Here is a 21676-nt window from a genome sequence, read left to right as displayed (position 1 = left end):
ACACATCCAATGAGGAATTGCAGAGATTTTTACACAAATAAGAAAAAAATTAAAATGAACACAAACCCGTGACTTAGTAATAGACATCAACAAATCCCACAGTCAGACCCTAACTTACAAAAGTGGAAACACGTACAACAGAAACCCACTAACATAGGACCCATCCATCCTCATCCAGGGCCATGAAAAACAACTTTAAGACACTAATAGTAACTCCTTCAAACCATAAATATTATTATTCCAAATTCATTTAAGAATATTATTCTAAAAATACAAAACAAATATTTTTCCTTAAATCATTTATTTCGCTTTTTGTTTTAAAACCTTATCTCTCTAACATCCTTAATCACAGTTGCATACCGAGTTAAACAAATCCATTATTTTTTATGATTAGGACAATCAAATAAAATCCACATCTGGCCTGTGACACACCTGATGTTGCTCCAACAACAGACTGAACGACTGATCCACTCTGATTAAAGCCATTCTTATTTCTTTAGTTATTACTCTACCCTACAACACAGACGCATCACTTGTCTCTCTTTCATATAAAATATAACCTGGTGTTAAATCGTGTCTACTTTGCTAGCTTTATATTAACATAGCCTTAATTAAGCTGTGGAAAAATACAGTCAGCCAGTCAACGCAGAGCACATGTATCCTAACAGCAGAGGTATAAGTAATGGATGACAAGTACTCACATTACTGTAATTGAGTTCCTTTTATGGGTACTTGTACTTTTTTGAGTATATTTCTAAATCAGTCATTTTACTTGTACTTAAGTACATTTTAAAATAAGTAAAGTAATTCGTTACATTTCTATACCCAACCATTACTGAGTAAATTAATCTTTTTTGTGATATTTTTTTTTAATTTATGTTTCATGGTCTCTTGGCACATTGAACATAATCTATATGTTCTTTGTGTCATTTCTGATCAATGCTCAGCCACTTTCTTCAGTTCAGGTTGTGATTTCTACATATTATGTTGTTACCCACTTGTGTTAGAGTTCATAAATGTATCTATAGTTAGAGCATGAACATTTATTTTAAAATTTTAATTGAATTAATTGGTATTATTTTATTTAAAAATAATTGTACATTTTGACAAACCTTTTATTTTCTACAGATGCCTTTGTGGAAAATAAATTCAGTTCCATTTGTGCCAGATTTGGTCTCTTCCTTTTTAAGTTCATACATGAGATGTTTAATGTATGCAAGGGAACCATGGCAAGATTTATGACCAAAAATAAACATGAGGTGTGAAAGTAACGAGTAACTTTTACTTTGAGTACTATTTAATTAAGCTACTTTTTACTTGTACTTGAGTATTTTATGTATGACTTACTTGTACTCGAGTACAATTTCAGGTGACAGTACTTGGTGAGTAGGATACATCAGTACTCTTTACACTTCTGCTGGCAGGAGTCACCACTGAATGAACCTGAATACAGAAAATAACTGGTGTCTGCTCTTTTCCTGAATATACGGTAGTTCATTCATATTTGTTGCTGCATCGTCTCAGGCCTTAAAGGTATTGTTATGGATTTTTAAAGCTTCACGTGATACAGTTGGTGTCCAGCACCAAGTATGAGATCATGAGAATAGGCCCAGGTTTTTTTGTTTGTTTGTTTGTTTACAGCATATAGGATTATTGAAGGACTCGTCCTTACCTTCAGATGGCTTTAGCATTTGTAAACTCACATTTATTCTTACTAATGGCCTCCGTTTGGGGTTGACCTGTTATGTAGAGTCAGAAATCAGGTTGGCGTCCAGTGGAGCACAATGCTCTAACCTGAGAGTCAATAGCAGTGCCCATGACTGGAGCCGACAGCGGTTGTGTTTAAGGTCACTTAGGAGCTTCTCTATAGGAGTGAGTGCATGTTTGTGTGTTTGAGTCTTAGTTGAAATGACGTTTGGGGCTGTCACATGGTTTACTTGGAGGTTGCAGCCGGAACGTTGACAGAGAGTGTCCTGCGGGGGTCGTTAGAGACCTGTCGCTGCTGGGACAGGAAGGACTGGCCTGGGGCCAACATGGAGACGCTGCGTCCTGCCAGACGAGAGTCAATGGCCAGCTTTTGAAAGTTCAGACTCTTTAAAGTAAAGAAAGAACACATTTTAGTGTTTAGTGTAGAGGATGAAATAAAGCATAACTCAAAGAAGGTTTCTGCTACCTTGTTATACCATGCAGTGACTATCAGCTTCTCCTCATACTCCTTCAGCCTGGCCTGCTCACACTGACGCTGGGAGCACAAGCACAAGTTTCAAAGGTTTAGTTACAAACATCCAGTGAAATAACTAGGGATGTAACGATTAATCGTAAGGCAGTTAAAAATCGATTCATAGGTATCACGGTTCACATCAATTCTCTGAAAATTGATTCACAGTACTTTTTTTAAACAGCAAAGGGCGCTATATTTATCCTTCTCTTTTAGGCTTAGGCTGCAAGCGGAATCTGGTACTACTTTCTTTCTGGCCTTCTATTCTTAAACATGTTCATAAATGATTCCTTACCCCTTTAGCACCAAAATAATGTCTGTAATATTACGTGAATATCTGTAAAAGTCACGTTTTTCTATTAGCTCTGTCTGCTAGCGCATAGCATCTCTTCTTCACTGCTAGAATAACTGCATGCCAACCAACCACTGGGTTACCAGACCTCTGCTGGTCCAAACAAATATCTGACGTAAATACAGTGCAATGACTGTTATGTCATTGCACTCTTAAGCGCAATTGTTAAAGCACAAAATACATTTTCAGTTGCACTTTTAAAAGCATTGTTGCACTGTTTACTATAGAACCAGAATTTTAATTAATAGGCTTCTTCATTTGTATTATTCCTTTATTTCATTCAAGATTTATTTTTAGTTAAATTGCATTGTTTTGAATAGATTATCAAGGGATTCTTTTGACAATGAAAAATAAAAGAAAAATAGTACAGTATTTTCTATTTTTTTCCCAAAAAAAAATAAAGGAATATTTTTCAGTCATCATTTGTCTACAGTCCCATTTTGTAAAATAAATCGTGAGAGAATCGTATCGTGATCCCAGTATCGTGAATCGAATTGTATAGGGAGTTGAGTGAATCGTTACATCTCTAGAAATAACAGTGAACACTTACTTCTAGACTAAGAATCTGTTTGTCCCGATCTGCCAGCTGGTTTCTCAGGGCCTGAATCTCAGCAGTGGCTGGATTCAGCTTTGGATCCAGAGCTTTAATCACCTACAAGCATGAGAGAGAGAGAGAGAGAGAGAGAGAGAGGAGAGAGAGAGAGAGAGAGAGAGAGAGAGAGACAAAGAAAGAACAATAGGGGAATGCTTGCTTAGCCAGAAAAGGCAATTCAAGTTGAACCTAGAAGGTAAAACATTACCAGATGAAATAAGAGTAAACTACTCACATTACGGGCTTTCTCAAGGTACATCTTGTACCTTTCCTCCATGGCACGCATGTCATCATCCTTCTTTTTCAGAGCAGCCATCAGCTCGTCCAGCTTCAGAGCTGACACACATGAAAAAACAAAATGCATAATGGGCTCAGGTGTTGACACGAAAGGAAAAATACTGTTGAAAATGTTAGTGTAAACTGAATGCTCTTTACAAGGATGGAACAAAAATCACAGAAAGTTCAGCAAAACCTTGACAAGTCAAGAAGAATCAGGTTTTTTTTTTTTTACATCTCCTGGTAAAAATAATTTTGCACTTTTGGTCAACCTTCATAGTCTATCAAAGATGTAGCCATTAAACAGACAGCTGTGACAAGTTTAGTCAAGTAACAGTTAAGGCATTGCAACATCATTTAATCATTATTAGCACACAGACATCTGAGGATATCTCGTCTAAATATAATCTCTCTGAGTGTTACTAATTACCAGAATGTACACTGAGCTCATCCCTGCATTATCCCAGCAACATATAAAGAATGATTTAATTTTCCCAGCATCTGCTTTATCATCACCGGAGCTCACTGAGGGACTGTATTAGCTGTAACAAAAAAAAAAAAAAAAAACGAGACCTACAGGTTTGAGTGTGATCAGGCTGAAGGTCCTCCAGCAGCTCTTTTTTCTTCATGATTTCATCCTGAGCCTCGTTCAGCTGGACCCTGGGAAAGAAATAATACCTCTTTACTTCCCTCCAGTGGACAACCCGCAACATTACTCTGCAGTTTACCATTCCAAGCACCTAGTAATCAAACTTACATATGTGCATCCAGTTTCCGCTTCAGGTTTGACTGCAAGATTATAAGGTAAAAAAAAGTTGGTGCATTTTTTAAAATGTGGAAGCAACACGAATGGATCGGTGCAGGTTTCAGCTTCTAATCAAAGTGTAAGAAAAACTGTCAAATAAGAGGAAGCTGGGACTCTTACATCGTCAGGTTTTGCTGCTTGACTCTGCAGAGCCTTCTGAAGGTCCTCGACCTGCTGCTGCAGCTCACTGATCCGCTCTCGGCTCAGTCTGCAGGTCATGAGGAAATATTGAGCTTCGAGAAAATGTAGCTTGATGTGATTTTAAAGAGAAAATCCCAACCTGTTGTCAGTGTCCAGTTCACTGCGGCTCTTATGAGCCTCCTCCAGCTGAGTCTGCAGAGCTGCGATCTTCCCCTGCTCATATTCCTCCTGCTGCACCCTCAGCATCTTGTTCTCATGCTGCAACCTGATGAACTTTTCCCTAAAGACACACAAGTTATAAAACATGAGAGCACTGAAAAACCAACAGCCATTTATTACCTGTATTCAACAGGCATCAACTCAGCAGCCAGGTTGTCATGGCTGGGGCTGCCGGATGGAAGCATCCCTGCAGGAAAGAGGAAACCATTATTGATTCAAAGCTGCAGCGTCACATCAGTCTGTTATAAACATCTAAACGAGACCTGCTCGGGACAGCTGGTGCTCCTGAGCCTGACTGCATCGCAGATCCTCGTTGACCTCCTTCAGTGAATCTCTCTCAATGATGATTCTCTGATGTCACAGAGGAGAGAACATGATACTTCCTCCACATCAGTCTCATCAGCGCTCAAACCAAAAGCATTGCATCATGTTGAATTAGAGCTGAGCAATATGGAGCAAAATTCATATTTTGATATTTTTTCTCAAAATGGTGATGTACGATACAAATTTCGATCATTTTTATTCAAATGAAGTCTTACCAGAAAGACAAATCAGTGTTAAATTTAACCTTTAAATTTGCTGATGCAAAATACCACACAGGCTAAAATAACATCACAGTGCTTTAAATAAATACATTTAAAAAAAACTGGTGCGTGTATCACAAACATGGGCAACTAGCGACCCCAAAAGTAAATGCACAAAATTACTACAAAAACACACAAATGAACTGAGAAATACACAAAAGAACAACACTAATAGTTAATAGGACAACAAAATACACAAAAGGGAAAAAATGCACAATGGGACAAAATAAACACATAAAAGAAGAACAAAAAATACACAAAAAAACAAACAAATAAATAGAGAAATACACAAAAGATAAACAAAAAGCCACAAAGAGGAAAAAATACACAATGGGACAACAAAAATACATAAAAGAACATAAACAAACAAAAAGACAACAACCGACACAAAAGGACAAAAAACACACAATAAGACTGGGACATTTATTAACCAAACAGCTGCATAATTTGTGCCACTTTTGGCCTTTTCTCTTCTAAGGGACAGCACGTGTGAGTGAGTTCTGTAGTGCGGCCTTTTTAGGGGAAGATCTGGGTTAGAACACACTCAGAACTCCATCTAACTGTGCATTTCATATTGTTCTGAGAAGTAGTGACAGCAGCGACTCCTAAAACAAGTATTTTAAAATAAAATATGCTTTAAAAATATACTGTATATATTAATATAGGCGATATTATAATTTTCTATATCGCCAAAATAGAAAACTCGATATATCTTGAATCTTGATATATTGCCCAGCTCTATGTTGAATGTTTACAACTTAAAAGCTGCTCCACCTCTCTCTCCTTCATGACAGTTTCATGCTTCTCCTTTAACTTTGTCATCTCAAAAGTCAGATTGTCAGCACGTCTCGTCTCCTCAGACAACTTGTTGTGTAGCTCCTGGACCTGAAGCGGCAAAGAAATGATTAAAAAAGGAAAGATTTTACTTTGATTTGCAGCCACTCTTTGCTCACCTGTCTTTTGTACGTTTCCAGCTGTGCACGTGCAGCGTTGGCTTTGCGCAGTTCTTCCTCTAGACTGACCGTGTTTTGCATGTAGGTCATGTTGTTCTCCTCCAACAGCTTCATCTGCCTTTTTAAATCACCCAGATTCTCCAGCTTTCGCTTGTACGTTTCCACAGACGCCTCCAGCATCACCACCCGGTCCGAGCAGTTCCTGCATGGAACAGACACAAGAACTCTGTTGGGTTTGAATTTGAATTTATTTCGGCAGGCTTTAGAAAAACAAACACAGAACAAACAACACTCCTCAGCCGAAACATTGTAAGTTGACGCAAAAGCTTATACACACCTACCCCATTATCCTTTATCTGGCCTGTCCCACTTACTGTTTCCTAGTTTAGTAGTTTTAACTTATTCCCTTTAGTGACTGCAGCTTCAATAACTGCATATAATGTAAATATATCCTGCACCTTTGATCTGAACACATAGATCAAGACATGGATTTGTCACCATATTTCTAAATGACATAAAAATGAATATGCCCATTGTTTGTTAACAGTTCTTAAAAGAATGTACAAGTTTTATTCACATTTCTGACTGACAAATAGAAGAGCTTAGATTCTACTTATACCAAATTTACCTTGCACACAATCATTCTGCACAAAATATACCACAGAAGTGTCAAATAAATGCTCAAGTATGCATAAACAAACAATAGAATCCTGTACATTTTCAGGCTAATGATACAAACTATCTGTAACACAAACACACAAGTCTCAATGTATTTGTTCTGCATTTAAACATAACATGCCAGTCTTTACTAATGAAAAAATAAATGACCATCATATAACTTACAGATATGACCTTCGATAGTTTCAGAAACAGAAAAATCCTCCTTCTACACGACAAAAGGGAAGAGAGTGCACAGCAGCTCTGACATGCTGTTTTTGAATAAAAGAAAGTGAAACTTAGCTCAAACCCACTGTAGCATTACCCTGTGCCACTAGGTGACATAGTTACACCAAGAAACACAAAAATGACATAAATATGGTTAAACATGACACTGTCCATGATACCAAGTTTATTATTTGTTATGCATAATGTACATACTCCCCATGAATGTTCACTTTACCTCCTTTCTTGTCCTATGTTTATATTGTATATATTGTTTATTTCTTACACTGTTTTGCACTGTTTCTGGAGTTAGCTTTTTTTTAATCTCATCGTACATGTGTACAGTGACAATTATGTTCTATTCTATACATATTTAGAGCATTTATCACTTACTTGCCCAGGGGAGAGTGTTCCATGTATATTCAACCAAATTTACTTCAATAATTTTGAAAGTGTCCAAATTTCTTTTGCCACCAATATATACTGTACATTTCCTCTCTGTGCACACCATCAGATGTCTTGTGTATGCAGACTTGGGGAAGTAACGCCGTTACGTAATCTGGATTACAGTATTTTTAAAAACGTGTAATCAGATTACAAGTACATTTTATGAAAACAGGGATTACTTAGGAGGATTACATTTTGCATTACATGACACATGAAAGACAATGCTGACACCAGTGTAGGAGAAATGACTTATAGTTACCTTTGTAGCATGTTAATACCTAAAACACCTACTTCAGCTGGTGCTTTTTTCTAATACAAATGACAATTGTTGCTATGTTATGTATGTGACCTTTGTAGCTATAACTATAGAATTTATTAAAACCTGAAATGCCACTTTCAGGTGGTGCTTTTTTGTTTTGCATGTATTACTAAACTGTAATCATAACAATTATTATATACCATACAAAAATCATTATTGTATGATCTGTGGTCTAGGGGCCAATGATTAATGAGTAAATTGATTAATAATCTTTTGACACCTTTTATTCAAACTACTGTGGGTTCTCCCAGTCTGTGGTAAACTAAAACATCATTTCCTTTCATGTAGTGTGTCTGTAAAAGGTGATTTCATGTTTATCTAAAATAATACAGTGAGCAGGTTACATGTATTCTATCTTTTTGTCTTTATTTGTATAAAGATATAATATAATGCTATTGAAATAGTCCAAAAGTAACAAAAAGTAATCAGTTACATTACTTTAATATAGTGATACTTAAAATAAGTTACTGATTCCATTTTTAGCAGGTAACTTGTAAATGTATAGGATTACATTTTTAAAGTAACCTTCCCGACCTTGTGTGTATGTTGATGGAGGAGAACATGTATTTGTCCCCTCTGACACCAGTACCTCAGAACATCCAGTTCATCCTTGAGAGCCCTGGATTCCTCCGCCAAACTGGTGAGCTCATCATTACGATGCTGAACTTCAATCAGCTGCTTCTCCAGCTCCTCACAGTGAATGCGGTAGTCATCTTTAGCAGCCTCCAGCCTGAAACGACACAGTGTACATGACCTTTTAAACAAGATGAAAGCGAGCCAAATCCATCAGGAGCAAAAACACAGACCTGAAGTTATCTTCCTGCAGAGCCTCTAGCTGCAGCTGTAGCTGGCTGTGCTTCTTCCCTGATGGTGTGTTTGGATCGTCAAATGTGTCGAGCTGATTGGCCCGGTCCGTTAGGACATCGTTCTCAACCAATAGGCAGTTTCGTTCTTCCTGAAGGACTGCCACCTGTCCAGGGAATATCAAGCCATTCATACAATTACCATAGAGCCTTTAAAATCTGGGTTTATTAGAAGTAGGCAGGAAAATGTGAGGCGTTAGATTGACATTCTTGGTCAATTATTGCATGCGCAGCAGAAAAGTCACACAGGGAATGAAACGCCCTGTCCTTTAAAAACAACTCCTCCCCTCCAAGCTGTTAAAGCAGTGCAGTTAATCCATGCTGGAAGAAGAGCACATAGAATGTGCACTTAAAGCACACTGGTTAATACATAGTTAGTTCTTTCCTCTTTTAAAATGATTCTTTAGTTTAACAGCAGATCACCAGAGGGATGCATGTACTTTAAAATGCAGCTTCACAACACAATAAAAAGTTAAAACTACTAGAAACAGTGTGTGTGTGTGTGTGTGTGTGTGTGTGTGTGTGTGTGTGTGTGTGTGTGTGTGTGTGTGTGTGTGTGTGTGTGTGTGTGTGTGTGTGAATTATGAACATCCTTCCACTGACATTGGCTGCATTTCCAATTGTAAATGTATGGATGAGTCACTCCTTTCTTTCACTTTCAATTCCTTCTAAAATGAAACATTTCCAATTTAAATTTCTCTAAAAGACAAGGTATATCTTTATAAATTCTCAGTAAAACAAAAAAAATTAAAATGGTTAATAAGACAGCCTGAATAATAAGAAATAATAAGTAATAAGTAATTGTCCCACACTGACAGGCTTTCTGAGTTAGAAGGTGGTGAGCAGTAGTTTCAGACGGGTTTAGTTCTTTCCAGCACTCGGACATGTGGGACTTACCTCGCTGCAGTGAGCGATGAAGAGTGTGGAAATGAATCAATCTGTCGAGAGTCCAGTGGAAGAGCTGATCAGTGCCTGTGCTAAACTGTTATCTGCCTGTGCAGTGCTGCGTACCACATGCAGACCAGCAGAGCTCCCACTGGAAGCCTGCAGTGTTTCTGCCACAGCGGCTCCGCACAATGGAGCCCAGCATTACAGCGAATTACACAGCTCTTGTTTAGGCTGCACCAAATGGTGTGTGCGCGTGTGTGCGTACAGACGCAGTGAGCCCAGCTGTAATTGTGTGTCTGTTTGCGTGCCTATAAGGTCTTTACTTACCTGTAAGTCTAGTTCTTGACAGCGCTGAGCCAGAGATTCCTTTTCTGCCAGAAGTTCAGAGCAGTCCTGCAGAGCTTTTTTTAGCTAAAAAGAGGAACAGCACATCATCATAGGGCAAAACTAACCTGTGTCATGATGCTTTCACTCTTATCAATTAATCATTAGCTGTAAATGGGCAGTATTATGAAAAAAATCACTTTATAATGGTTTTGCTTTGGCCTCATTGAGAGGGTAAAAGTTGAAAATGTTCAGTTTCCTCCTTCCCTTGTTATTACACGCCCGCTCCCTTAGCCAATAGGCCACCACTGTCCTTTATCCAATGCGATGCAGCGGTTCGACAAAACAGTCGACAATCACCTTAAAAGCACTATTCCTGTGGTCAGAAGAGGTGAAGAGGACGAGCAAGGGACTTAGCAACCTAACACTCCGTTGAGTGTTTTAAAGAGGTCACCCAGACAACAGTTTACGCCTGCTGCTACTGCCGCGCACGCGCACACACACCCTGAAGCAGTGTTTGTCAAACTCACAATCATAAATAGCCATGAGTTTTACTGTAATGTGCAATGTGTGGATAGCAAAAGACAACCGCTATGGTGATGAGTTGCTGGACTCCAACACATCAAACACAGACGCAGTATAATATTAGTGCAAGCCAAGTCCTCTCCAAGAGCGAGGCTAGAGTCTGCGTCTACAAATACGCCCACTCATGCATATGCATGAAGGCCCCAAAACCACCTGTTTTTAGAAGCGTTTGGGAAAATAAATCTCAAACACTATGTTGTTGGGGTTCTTAGAACAATTGGAGTTGGATGAAAAATAGCATAATACTGGACCTTTAAGCTGCCGGGGAACCTTTTCAAGTGCACTAAGATCTTAATTTGTGATGCTTTAACCATGTTTCTCTCATCTGCAGTCAACTTCCTCTCCCGTCTTCTCTTGCTTTATTACTGTACATGAACTAGCTTTAGAACTGTTGGTTCCTGACCTCTGGTTCACAGTTTAGGCAGCCTGTGACACTCTGATGTTTTCTCTCTCTGCAATTTTTGTTCTCCTTATACCATCAACACTACCGTCAGACAGATGTTCTCTGTCTGACGGTCTCTGTCTCTGTTTTTTTTTTTAACTTCTCCATGGTTACTTGTGTTAGCTCATGTGTAAATGTTAACTCTTAAATAGGGCTGCAGTTATTGAATATTTTGGTAATCAAGTTTTACACACGTTTAATGGTTCACAGATCGAATAGTTGGCTAAAAATAATTGACACAGACAAAATGAAGACTTAAAAAATGTATTAATGAATGCATGAATGAGTGTAACATGCTGCAAGCCCCTGTAGTGACAACACTGACCTGCTGCTCCGTGTTCTCTGACAGCTCAGCTCCAAACGGAGCCATGATCTCTTTACTCATAAGCTGAAAAAGACAAAAACCACAAGGTTTGTTAAACCAACTCCTATAATCAGATGTAACTAATGAAGTCTGAAAAGGTTTGACTGTACATTTGTGTTTGATTGTTTTCTGAATTCCGTCCAGAATAATTGTTAAAAAGCCATGAAATTGATTAGTTACTGTATACTGTATATAAGAAGATGCGTCAAAATCAATTATAGATATTCAGTCATGTCTGCACCACTGAAAATATCTTATTCCTTCCTCTGCCAAGGAGCTAATGTTTTCACTGGTGTTTATCTATTTGTCTTTTAGCAGGATTATGTCAAAAATAATTAACGGAGTTTGACAAAAGTTTAACCAAAAATAGACTTTACGCCATGAAAGATTACATTACATTTCAATATCAATATACTGATTCTGGATCAGTTTGAAAAATAGAAAATCCCTATCTCTCATCATTGGCCAAATTTAAAAAAAAATCCATATCTCGGTTCATTACTGACTAATCTTTAATAAATTTGATCCAGTTATGTGAGGTTGGTTCCTCAATTACCCCAACAAGTTTCATCCAGATTAGATCTGAATCACAATTATGATTATTTATTATTATTTAAATGTAAGTGTCAGTGGTTGTCTGTCTGTGTTGCCCTGCGATGGAGTGGCTCCCTGTCCATGGTGTACCCCCACCCAGCACCCAATGAGAGCCGGAGATTGGCACCGGCAGACCCCCGCGACCCTGACAAACAGGAATAAGTGGGTCTGAAGATGGATGGATGGATGGATGGATGTAAGTGTCCATACAATTGGACCTACTGTATTGTTACTAATGAGTTTCTTTTAACTCTTTAAGTGTGAATGATCATGGTAACATGATTAGGATCACTGATCCAGATAACTGAATATCTGGCAAAGAGGAGATTTGGAGTTTGGCGGATGTTTGCGCTCCCCTATTTATTGCATCATTTAAAAAAAAAAAAAAAAACTGTATGTGGCCAAACCTTACTCAGATTAAAAATGTTTTTCTGTGAGAATAGCTTTAAACACGATGGCTGCAGCATGAAAAGAACAGTATAGAACTGACAGTATTCAGTCATCCACAGATATACGTACACTACAAAACTGTGATCCAAGATCAGAAAATCATCCGTTAACAAAGAAGTTTTATTAGAGCATTGACCTATGAGCCGTCAGACAAAAGAAGATGGAAATGTCAGAATTATGAATGAGAAGTTGTCAGTGCTTAAATCTAAATAATAGTGTTGTGTTCAAGACCGCACTATCCGAGACCAAGACTTGCCCGAGACCAGAATGCACCGAGACCAAGACAAGACCAAGACTTTCGGGAGCCGAGACCGAGTCAAGACCAAGACCGAGACAAGCCGAGACCGAGACCAAGACCAAGACCATAAACATTTTTTTTTCAATTTAAAAAAATAAATAAATGAATAAAATTATGGCAAGGTTCAACAGTTAAATAAGATTCTCTCTTTAATTTTAGTTTATTTTAAATACATTTGACGGACAAAAAAAAGGTGCCTGCAAAAAATTAACTAAAATATTAAAACTACTACTGCTACTGATAAATTCACAATTATTCTACATATTTAAAAACAATATTTTTATGTCAGCTGAATGTACAGCAAGTGTTTAAAAGTATTTCTGCCAAGAAATAATGATTCTTGATTCTGATTCTTTGAGTTGTGCAGGTCAACAGGTCACAGATTTCATAAGATATTTTTTTATTTGAAAAAGCCTTTACACAGGTTATTTTTATTAATTCACTTAGTTGATATAGTTTAATTTGGTTTCTGTAATGTAACTAGGATATTCAATTAACAAAGGTTTCCAACTGTAACTGTAAAAGTGAAACTTTCTGAAATAAAACTACAAACAAGTTGTCAGCAGTGTAAAAAACATAGAGCTACAGGTAGATGTGAAACTAAATAAAACAAACTCAAACCCTGGAACAGTCATGTGACAAATCAATCAATAGTTATTGTTGAGAAATATTATTATTATTCTGGATACAGTGGAAACAGAAACTATAAAAATAATTATATTGTGAACCTGTTCATATTGTGGGGAACATATTATATACACAACATGTAATTGGAGTCTAAAGCCACAAAAAAAAACACCACTTTAAAAAGAAAATAGACTAATATAAGACCTGTTTACAGTTATTTGACTCATTCTGGCTTGTGCAACTCTGCGGCGATGACGCGCTGGTGACGACATAATCCAAGATGGCGGCGGCCCGGACTACAGCCGACATTATGTAATAAAGCCTTAAAAGACATGGATATAATGAAAAGAGTGGATGGACAGATGCATAAACATGCAGACTTTCACACGGACACACACGGACTTATTAAACACACACAGACTTATTAAACACACACAGACTTATTAAACACACACGGACTTATTAAACACACACGGACCTCAGTCAACACGGTAAACGGAACAGGCTTCACCGCTCGGCTGGCACTAGGACCCAGAAGCAGAGTAAGTGCGTCCCCTATCCAGCCTTCACAGGCTGTAATATCATCAGTTTATCATTTTACCTGTTGTTAGAGCTACTGTCTTTACCAGGGAGATAATATTTATTACTGGTGATTGTTTTCTGGAGTTTTACTGGGATTTTTACCGGTGATTAGTTCATTTCTCCCTTGCGCTCCGCGGTCCAAACTGACACCGTAGCCACACACACGTCACTCAGTCACATTAAGGAAGGTTGTGGTCATTATACGGTGTGGATTAAATAATGAATAAAGGATTGTTTTATCCCGTTCTTCTCCGTGTTATTATCACATTATAAGAAAGCTTAAAAATAGCAGGAATTAGTGCTGGTCTCGAACGGTCTTGACGGAAAATCCCGAGTCCGGGCAGCCCGAGTCCGAGACAAGACCGAGTCAAAATGCTTCAGAGTCCGAGACAAGACCAAGACCTTTAAAATTTGGTCTCGAGACCGGTCTCGAGACCAAGACCGGTCTTGACCACCACAACACTACTAAATAATAGTAAAATACCAAGCACACAGTTAGACTGCACAGGTCAGTAAATAGAATTAAGAATAAACCTGCATGCATGCCAACTTTTGTCCAGAGAATTGCATTGATAAAGACATCACATGTTATCTTCTCCTGTTCAGCGTTTACTGGAGTCCCTCTGTTTTACCCTTACATGCACCATACCAGTGCTATGAATAATAGTGAATAGACTGACCTCCTGGATGGCCATCATGACAACATGTTGGACTGATTCTTCCAAAGTCATGATGATCTGAATATACTCTGTTGGTGTAATGACAGACAGAGTCACACAGAAATGCTTTGTTATCATCAGTTTTAAATGTAACATTAAGCCAGGCAGGCTTCAGTGTTTTGACTGATATCAGTAAACATTGTGAGGCCTTAAATTACTGCAGTAAGTCTCCCCTTTATTTACACAGTAGGTGTGAGTGTACCTTGTTTGCGCTCACATCTGACAGCACAGCCCAGGATGAGCTGCAGCAGCCTCCCCAGCTCCCCTGAGTTGGAATGCTCCGCCACCAGGGACACGTCTGGCAACGGGAAGTCTGAGATTTCCTGGTTTAAAACCTTGAAAAGCACAAAAAAGTATTCATAAATTGAATGGCACACGTGAAGATGGAGTAATATACGCAGTAACCAAACTAAATACATTTCTTATGCCTAAATAATTCATGATAATAGAGTTTTGCATGTTGTTTCCATGTAAAACAGCCTGTTGACTTGTGTGTTTTAATCAGTCACAGAGCCATGCTACAGAAGTGATAGAGTAACACCCTCTGATGAAAGCTGCACATCATACCTCATTATAATAATCAACCACCATTTGAAGGATCTTCTTCAGGTTGTTCATCTGGGGGGACAGATTATGAAACGTCAAATTAAATACAATAATGTTTCAATTAATTGACATAAATTGGTCCGCTGGACCATTAATGATAATATATGCTTAGAAAATATGATATATGATGTGAGTGACCTCAGTCCGGTGTCAGAAATTAGCAAGGGCCACGGGTAATTATGCCCTTAATTTAGCCAAGAGTGCCCCCAAAAACCTTGTTCCATGGGCTAAAATGGACCTCAAGTTTTTATCAACAACTTAGTATTCTCCAGATATAATGTATGTATCAATTCCTTCAGAAACTGTAGGTCTATTAGACTCCCATTACACTTCTGTTTTGTTTTTAAGGTTTTCTTTTGTATAATATTGACAGGCTGTTAAAAGCTAAATAACCTATAGTTTCCCTACATCTGTCTACTTTCAGTAACAGCTACCATAATACGATATTAAAGGGTGAGCTTTTCCTCTATTTGCATAGTGCATTTTAATCTATCAAAATATCAAAGCTCTACGTTTTTTTCCATGACCTCAAATAATTTTTAAAATGCCCCCATTTTTTAAACTACGAGGGCCTTAATCACCCCCATAATATTTTCTTTATTTCATCCCCTGCCTCAGTCAGAGGAATATACGGCTATTTTGACCTTTAAATCATCAAATCCCAAGAGGAAATAACATGCAGCAAATAATTACATCATCTACATTGAACTCAACAAGCCGTGCAGACATCTTTATTGCTCCAATAGCTCAATTTATTTCAAATTGATGTAACTATGCTGACACTAATGTTCAGGTTACTTTACAGCACACAACATCTGATAGAAAGGTGACCCCAAAACCTGAGGTGGAGTGATGCCCACAAACATATTATGATGAAGAGAGTGTAGGAGATGCCAAAAAATGGGGATTGGATTGGTTCATTGGTCAAATGTGAGACATTTCTACATGATTAGACTCCACATTAGATTTCCTGCTCCATCTTTGATAAATCAAAGAGGAAAATCTAACAAGATAACTATCAGCACTGTAGGATTTACATTAAAGTACTCGGGGTTGTTTTGAGTTTTCTGTGACTGGCAATGGAAAGGGAGTCATTTCTTATGTTTTTTATCTTAATTTTTTGCTTCCTCCAATGTCTACTTATGTTGTCAAAGGTTAACACCATACGTAATTGAATATTTTTGCAACAACTATGCATGTTTAGTTTGAGCAAAAAGACTGAAGTCATTGCACCAGAGAAGTCAGAGCACAAGGTCAAAGGTTACACAGAAGATGTTTGGCTGGAGTGAGTTCAGGAGAAAGAAGTGGGAAAAAGAAATAATGTAAACAATGATAATAACTGAAACAGGAAAGGACTTGTGCTCTCTACCTTTAATCTCCAATTGTCTTCTACATCGGCTTTGATGCGGCTGAGCCATCCCTCTGTGAACCATGCTGGGTCTCTGCAGCAGAAAGATACCAACTTTAATCAGAATTCGATTACAGTACATGTTTTGGCTTAAGGGTTTCGTAAATATTTCAATGTTGGTAAAACTCCAGTTTTAACCCTAACCCTAACCTTTATTTGTCTCCAAGTAGAATAATGTACTTTGGAGAAACAGGCACTGTTGCATACAATAGATAAATAAAAACAAAACCACATCAAAGGCACCGTTGGATATAATAAATATTGTATATTAAACAACACATACTGTGTAACAGTAAATACATTTTAGCCCTGTCAATCAAACATTTCCACACAAACTTATATAGGTGACTGTCTAATTCTTCCCAACCTCCATTTATTTATTAATAAGTTTGGTGCATATTAGGGCTGAACGATTTTGAAAAATAATGTAATTGTGATTTTTTTTTCTTAATATTGCGATTGTGATTTAATATGCGATTATTTATTCAAGGGCCTCTTGTCATGTATTTTTCAATGAACACAAGCGATAAATCAATCTGTTTTATAATAAACAATTTCAGACTTATTTAAACTTTAAAGAAATATAAAATGTACATTTTAAGGCACAGATTACAACAATAAAACAAACAAATCTGTGGCTTTACCTCTTCAACAAATCTAACTAACTTCATCTTTCATTAAACATGTAAACATGTGGACTGCACTTCTTAAACACTCTCTGAACTTAACGGGACAGGCTATAAATAAATAAATAAAATATATATATATATAAAAAGCTTACTAATATCCAGTCAGTGACATCACACATACTAAAGGAAAAGTAAGAACTAATATCTGCTTTAACCAATTGGACGTTTTTTAGGTAAATCCATCCATCCAGCCATTTTCATACCCGCTTATTCCTGTTTAACAGGGTCGCGGGGGTCTGCCGGTGCCAATCTCCGGCTTTTAGGTAAATCAAAATCCCCAAAAAAAAAATATTAATAATAATAAAAAAAATACATAAATTGCAGCCTTTGCAATTAGAAAATTGTGTTTTATGATATTGCGATAATATCGCAACTGCAATTAATCGTCCAGCCTTAGTGGAGAGTAGGGATGTCCCAATACAACTTTGAACTTTGCATATATACCGATATCGATGCGATATCAGCACGAATCATACATACTTTTATTACTTATTTTGTAGTATGGAATGTTAGAAAATGCTTGATTATTAAAAAAACAGACCAGATTTTTATAAACCAATGAATTACATATAATTAACCTTTTAAAATAAGAATATTCTATGATTGAATAAAATAAATTAAAAAAAATAAAATAGAAGATATTGAAGAAATAAATCCAAAAAACCAATATAATGGGAGATTTTAGATGCAGTCAATCCGACCCAAAAACATTTAACTAAAGGATGCAACGTCTTTCTCACATCTGATGCAGGGCCTGTGACATGGCAGCTCCAGTGGTCAGCTCCTCCACTGTTCTGCAGGCTGCAGGAGTGTTGAAGGTCTGAAGCTGTGGAAGGCAGAGAGAAAGAACAGCACCACTGAGAAGACTAGTCAGTCATCTATAGAAAAAAACAGCATTTTTAAGGCTCATGGGCCAAATTTATCCCATCAGAATGTGCAATCAGGCCCTCAGAATGATTTTAAAGAAACATTAAGTTAATGAGTACTACATCTAAGTTGATTCAAAATGTATCTTGTTACTTTTCTAGTGCTTTTTTTTTATTTTATTTTTTAACATGGCCCATTTGGTAATATATTGTCCCGGAGAAAAACACCACCTTTTTCATTTGTAAGGGATATGATTTACCTCGAATCTAGCCTCCAATAAAGACCATCATAGTCTTCCAAGATTACTATAAATATTTGACTTCTGCTTTTCTGATATGTGGGCAGTGGTTTAGTGTAATGTACGTTAAACTAGAAACACTGCATACTGAGGACTCCTTAATGTAAAAATCATAAATGAAAATTAAGGCTTGCAGTGTGAACGTGACCAGAGATGCTCTTGACTACATCACAACGGTACTTGGTCCGTGTTATAAATGTATCATTACTTGGATGGGTTTAAAGCAGCGTGCACAAGAAATTATGCAGTGTATTCAAAGCACACGCAGATGCATGGTACGACAATGCACTTTGTGTTTTTAATGAGGGAACATATACCATGTGACTCTCTTTCAGCAGCTCAGTCTGTTATAGGTCTATACAATATTATTTCATGTGAGAGTGGGGACAAGTTAAACATTTTTTTTTTTAATTTAATATTGTGCATTGTTGGAATGTCAGTGCTAAATGAATATTTTCATATTTTGAATTGATTTATTAATTGAAGCATTAATATTAATTTGCAATTGCAAGGTTTTAATTTTAGTGAAGTTAGTACACATTTATTAGGGATGTCCCGATACAACTTTTTCACTTCCGATAAGATACCGATATTGCGGCATTGCCTATTGGTCAATACCGATACGATGTAGTATCAGCACGAATCGTATATACTTTTATTACTTGTTTTGTAGTGCGGAATGTTAGAAAAGCCTTGCTCAAGTGATGTTACTCAAACAGAGAACATTAGTAGGTATGAGAAAACTGATCCATTTATCATTAACCAATTGGTTACATACATTTTAACCTTCAACATAATATCTACAGTATTCTACAATTGAATAAATATAATATATATCGGAGATTTTAGATGCAGTCCGATAAAATCTGATATTCCTTTTCTGGCTGATATCGAACCATTATCCGATATCAATATCGGGTCGGGACACCCGTAACATTTATACCCGTAAATGCAAAGGGAATCAAAATTTGCACAATAATTTCTGTTTTTCATTTTCAGATTTTGGTTTCGGCCAAGAATTTTAATTTCGGTGTATCTATACTAATTTTGTTGTGTGGAATGTTGAGAAAAACTAATCAATTTATTATCAAGTAATGGGTTACTAATGGTAATGGGTAATTACCATTAGTAATGGGTATCGTATCATATTATGAACTCAGTGTATAGTCCCAGCCCTACTAAATGAGGATTTATCTATATATGTCATTTGACTGTAGTTCCAAAATAAGCAGAGATTGAATGGGCCAGACAGGACACAGAGTAACAAGACAATAAACAATACATGATCATTATTCAGGAACTCAACAATACTTAACCATTATTATTACTGTGAGATCACAGTTTAATCAGTTTACATAACGTCATCAAATAAACCCTCCAAAGAGCCACATTCCGTAAATAACTCCCCTGTAATAGGATTTGAGGTCTAATCTCAGTGATCAGATAAACAGACATATATTATTGTGCTGTTTGTGTTGTGTATCTGTGCATTGATCATTCCTCAGGCTGTTCCACCTGCTTCAGCATTAGTTATGTTAGCATTCATCTGGTTTGCACCGCCAGAACCGACTATAACAGCTCCATTACACTGACACAGTCCGCAGTGCTCAATAAACAACAACTAAACTCACCCATATGATCAGACTCTCAACCAGCTCCGTCTTATTGTCGTCCATCGGTCCACTTTTAGCACAAAAAAAATGCTAAGTTTATTCCTCCACCTGCCAATGACGCTCCTCCGCTCCCCTTCCTCTTCATTGACCTCACCTGCTGCCAAAGGTAAACCTCTAACGACCAATGCGTAGTCCAAGGAGGACTACACGCATTCACGTCGAGAAATGACGTTAACTGTACGTGAATACCACATCTTCTTAGTGTCGTGACGTCAGAGCAGTATTGGTGCAGCTAGACCAATCAGCGTTGAGATCGTTGAAGATTGACGGGTAGAATAGTAGGAATGAACCAATCAGAAAGCAGCTGACGGCTACATGTACATTTTTAATATCAGGCAAACGTGTACATGTTTTTCACCATAAAAACAGAGTTGTGATTCATAAGTGAGACATAAACAGTGTCAGGAGTAACTAGTTATTTTTGTAATATATCCCTTTTTGAAGTAACTCAGTAACTCATTAGTAATTTATTACCACTTTTGTAGATACAATTAAAGTAACTCAAGTTACATGCATATTTAATTTAAGTGCATATTTGCTTTGTTTTTTCACTGTTTTCAATTATTTGAGGAAAAAAAAAGATCATTATAGTTAAATATACATAAATTATAGGGAACAAAAAACAGCTTTCTGCTCCTGAAACAGTTAGAATTAGCATTCTGGACCAAAAGTAACTCAAAGTAGTGTAACTCAATTACATTACCAAAAAAAAACAACAACACTAAAAAAAACAGTTATATTGTAAAACAAATATATATCATTTTTATCCCAGTAACTAGTAATTTAAATATTACAAGTTTAGAGTAACTTACCCAACACTTGACGTAAACAATTTTGACACATTATTTTTGTTTGAGCATTGTCAATGTTTTTTAATGTCTACTAATTATAATTGTTAATGTGTAATTGATAATTACTTACAATTATGGTGTAATTATAATTGTTATTCTAATTTTGAAAATCTGTTGCTGTCGTAACTGTAATTAAATTGTAATTGAGTTCAGATAATAGACTTTGTAATTGTAATTTCCATTAAAATTCTACAAAAATTGTCATTTGTAATTTAACGCAAAACTGGGGAACCATGTTACATTTCTATGTACAGTTCTACACATATGTAGTTAATTATTAAAATATGTTTCATATCAAGCTTTCCCACATTTAAATTTTTTTTTTAATAAAACCTGTTTTTTCATTGATTAGGCAGCCTAACAAGGTAACCAATATTGAAGAATTTAGATGATATTTGTATTTAGTGTATTTTACAGCTGATTTAAAACCTGTTATCATAAGAGATGCTAACAAGAGAAATGTTAACTTCTTCGGTTATTTATTTCAGGCTCAGTAATTGTGATTAATTGTAATTGAACTTTAGTAGTTGAGAACGTATCTCTAATTGACTTTGAGGATACAAAATAATTGTCATTTAATTGTAATTGGAAAAAATGCTGGCAAATGTTATCGTAATTGAAAATGGGTAAATGAAAAACCCTGAAAAATGTAATTTACCCCAACCCTGATGTGTAACGCTTGGAAATGGTAGAATTTAATGTAGCGGGAGCCTCTCTTTGTGGTTTCTCTATAACTTCTGCATCAGGTTCAATGACGTGA

At 36.8% G+C, this 21676-nt stretch overlaps 1 protein-coding gene across 1 annotated transcript; it reads right to left on the bottom strand.

Annotated features, from left to right (window-relative positions):
• Nucleotides 1–1249: 1249 nt before the first annotated feature.
• On the bottom strand, nt 1250–20171 carry LOC114461858 (protein Hook homolog 1-like). Its single transcript, XM_028444327.1, has 22 exons — nt 20024–20171; nt 17968–18053; nt 16500–16572; nt 15092–15142; nt 14727–14859; nt 14486–14553; nt 11216–11278; nt 9867–9950; nt 8595–8758; nt 8378–8518; nt 6141–6342; nt 5962–6072; nt 4867–4954; nt 4724–4790; nt 4524–4664; nt 4364–4451; nt 4196–4227; nt 4016–4098; nt 3398–3498; nt 3121–3222; nt 2174–2242; nt 1250–2092 (listed from the first exon to the last, which is right to left on the bottom strand). The coding sequence occupies exons 1-22, from the start codon at nt 20066–20068 to the stop codon at nt 1934–1936; spliced, it is 2151 nt and encodes a 716-aa protein (XP_028300128.1). The 5' UTR covers nt 20069–20171; the 3' UTR covers nt 1250–1933.
• Between the last annotated feature and the right edge of the window lie 1505 nt (nt 20172–21676).

Source organism: Gouania willdenowi, chromosome 4 (assembly GCF_900634775.1).
Source record: "Gouania willdenowi chromosome 4, fGouWil2.1, whole genome shotgun sequence".
Taxonomy (NCBI): domain Eukaryota; kingdom Metazoa; phylum Chordata; class Actinopteri; order Blenniiformes; family Gobiesocidae; genus Gouania; species Gouania willdenowi.
Note: the sequence above shows the minus strand (reverse complement) of the source record. Positions and strands in the feature narration are given on the sequence as shown.

Excerpts from the sequence above, each read along its gene's own strand:
- LOC114461858 (XM_028444327.1), bottom strand. The coding sequence starts at position 20,068 with ATGGACGACAATAAGACGGAGCTGGTTGAGAGTCTGATCATATGG. Across the intron at positions 8,519-8,594 it reads CTGCAGGAAGATAACTTCAG|GCTGGAGGCTGCTAAAGATG; the intron begins GTCTGTGTTTTT and ends GTGTCGTTTCAG. Across the intron at positions 4,228-4,363 it reads AAGCAGCAAAACCTGACGAT|TCAAACCTGAAGCGGAAACT; the intron begins GTAAGAGTCCCA and ends ATAATCTTGCAG.